General features: G+C 33.3%; 1 protein-coding gene across 1 annotated transcript in view; it reads left to right on the forward strand.

Annotated features, from left to right (window-relative positions):
- ABCB7 (ATP-binding cassette, sub-family B (MDR/TAP), member 7) overlaps window positions 1-1,861 on the forward strand; it is a 111,435-nt gene extending 109,574 nt beyond the window's left edge. Inside the window, exon 15 of the mRNA XM_012664078.1 lies at window positions 1,554-1,861. Within this exon, the coding sequence (XP_012519532.1) occupies window positions 1,554-1,769 (216 nt within the window). The 3' untranslated portion in view covers window positions 1,770-1,861. The remainder of the gene's footprint in view (window positions 1-1,553) is intronic.
- Window positions 1,862-2,200: the final 339 nt, after the last annotated feature.

Consider the following 2,200-nt stretch of genomic DNA (forward strand, 5'->3'; position numbering starts at 1 on the left):
ATGTTCACTTAGAAAGTTCTTTTCTTTTCCAATATGAATTTGCTTTAATTTGTTTGGTAGTAATCATTCGGTTTGAAAACTTCTGCATCTCATAATGTATTAATAAAAATAAAACAATTTGTTCTATAAAATTTAGATTCAGTCAAAAGGCCGCCCTTGAGGACCTAGAAGGCCACAGGTTCCCCACCCTGGTCTGTGAGGTCTAAGGTCTGACTGATGTTAGTTCTATCGAGGACAAAAAAGAGGAGAGGAAATTATTAAAGGAATAATATAATACCAAAAAAGTGTCCAGAACTTCAGAGCAAGAGTTTCAGATTGAAAGGGCCTACCAAGTACCCACCACAATGAATGGAAAGGAAAAGAAAAAGCTACACCAAGGCACATTATCATAAAATTTCACAATTGAGGATCTAGAAAAGAACCTAAAAGCTCTGAGAGCAATATCTCCAGGGAGTGGGGGGAAATGAACTAATCGATTACCTAATATAGTTGATTATGAAAAAAATTGTATTCAGAAGGGTTTTATAATTCTCCAATAAACTTTGGAGAAATTTCCAATATTGACATAGAAAAATAAGCAAATGAAGTTACTAAATCTAGGAAGAATAAAAAACTATATGAGAAAATATGTGTAAAATCCCAGAACATACTTGGCTCAACAGGAAGTACTTACCTAGTCATATTAAGGTAAACACTGAACCACAATTTGTGATATAACTGATGTTATTAGGAAAGTGAAGAATGGAGCAGTGGGAATGTGGATAGTATAAGTGCTGAGTCTCCATCTTCCACAATATGAAGTCAGTAGATAATGCCAGAAATTAATAAATCAAGAAATAACAGTATAGTCTTATATGTAAGTACTCAGACATAGGCATGGACAAATTTCAGTTATTTTGCTTAAGGGTATATCGTAAGAGTTCTATCACCAGGAGTATCAGTAAAAGTGATAAAATTCCTTTTTCTCCCAGAATGTTTAACAATAGCTGTCAAGAGACAAATTAATTGTAGATCAGAGTTTGGAATTTATACCAAATCTGTGCAGTGTTAAGTTTAATAACCATTGTTAACAAAAATAGCTACTGGAAGAAGTAAACTTCTCGTTTTCATGAAATCTTTTTTATTTCATGAAATCTTTTTTATTTCAAAGTACACATAAGGATTTCAGGATATTATTTTTAAATCCCTGTATAAATAACAGTGCTTTTGATTTGAATATTTGCAGATTACAGAAAATATCACCTTCGTATACCTTTAACTTTACCTTTCTGCCCTCCAGAATTAAAAATAAAACATTAAAATTTCATTTCCTTTAAGTAAAATGGTGTTTATGGTATTAGAAATTTCATAGCTTTTTGTTTGTTCACTGGGACTGGGTAGCTCAACAGTGAAAAAGACATTCCTACCTAAGTTTTTCCCACTTATACTGTGGACGACCACTTGGGAGAGGTATTTTAATGAATGCAAATCCTTCAGAATTCTTAGTTAGAAAGTATTATGTATTTTCAGTTATTATGCTAGTTAAATGACCTTTCTGTATGTTTGCTTTTTAGGGTAAGGTAGCCGAACGTGGTACCCACCATGGCTTGCTTGCTAACCCTAGCAGTATCTATTCAGAAATGTGGCATACACAGAGTAGCCGTGTGCAGAACCATGATAACCCCAAATGGGTTGCAAAGAAAGAAAATGTGTCCAAAGAGGAGGAAAGGAAGAAACTACAAGAAGAAATTATCAACAGTGTGAAAGGCTGTGGAAACTGTTCCTGCTAAGTCACATGAGACGTTTTTCTTTTCTTTTTTGTTTTGGACTATACATTTGCACTGAAGCATAATTGTTTATTAAAAAAAATCATACATTCCCATTTTCTACAATCCTTCTTTTAGATGAGATTTACTTAAGAGGGGATTTGAGTTTTACATCTTTCACAAGCTATTTAATGTGGTATCTGCATTTATCCCCAAATTATTTTCTTGTTATTGCCCTGGTTGTGCTCAATGCATAATTTTTGTTAGCATTACCCTTTTTGAGGCCTAACGTTCCTTTGATATCCATAACCAGACAAATCAGATTGGTTTTCAAATTTTTGTAGTTGGTTAAACTTCCTTTATGTTAACAATTTAGAGGGAAAATGTTTCTTAAAGAAAAAGAGGATAGTGTAGGTTCATTGTTTCTTTTCCCTCCTCCCTCCAAGTGAAATACT

Source organism: Propithecus coquereli, unplaced genomic scaffold (assembly GCF_000956105.1).
Source record: "Propithecus coquereli isolate 6110/MARCELLA unplaced genomic scaffold, Pcoq_1.0 Scaffold86, whole genome shotgun sequence".
Taxonomy (NCBI): Eukaryota; Metazoa; Chordata; class Mammalia; order Primates; family Indriidae; genus Propithecus; species Propithecus coquereli.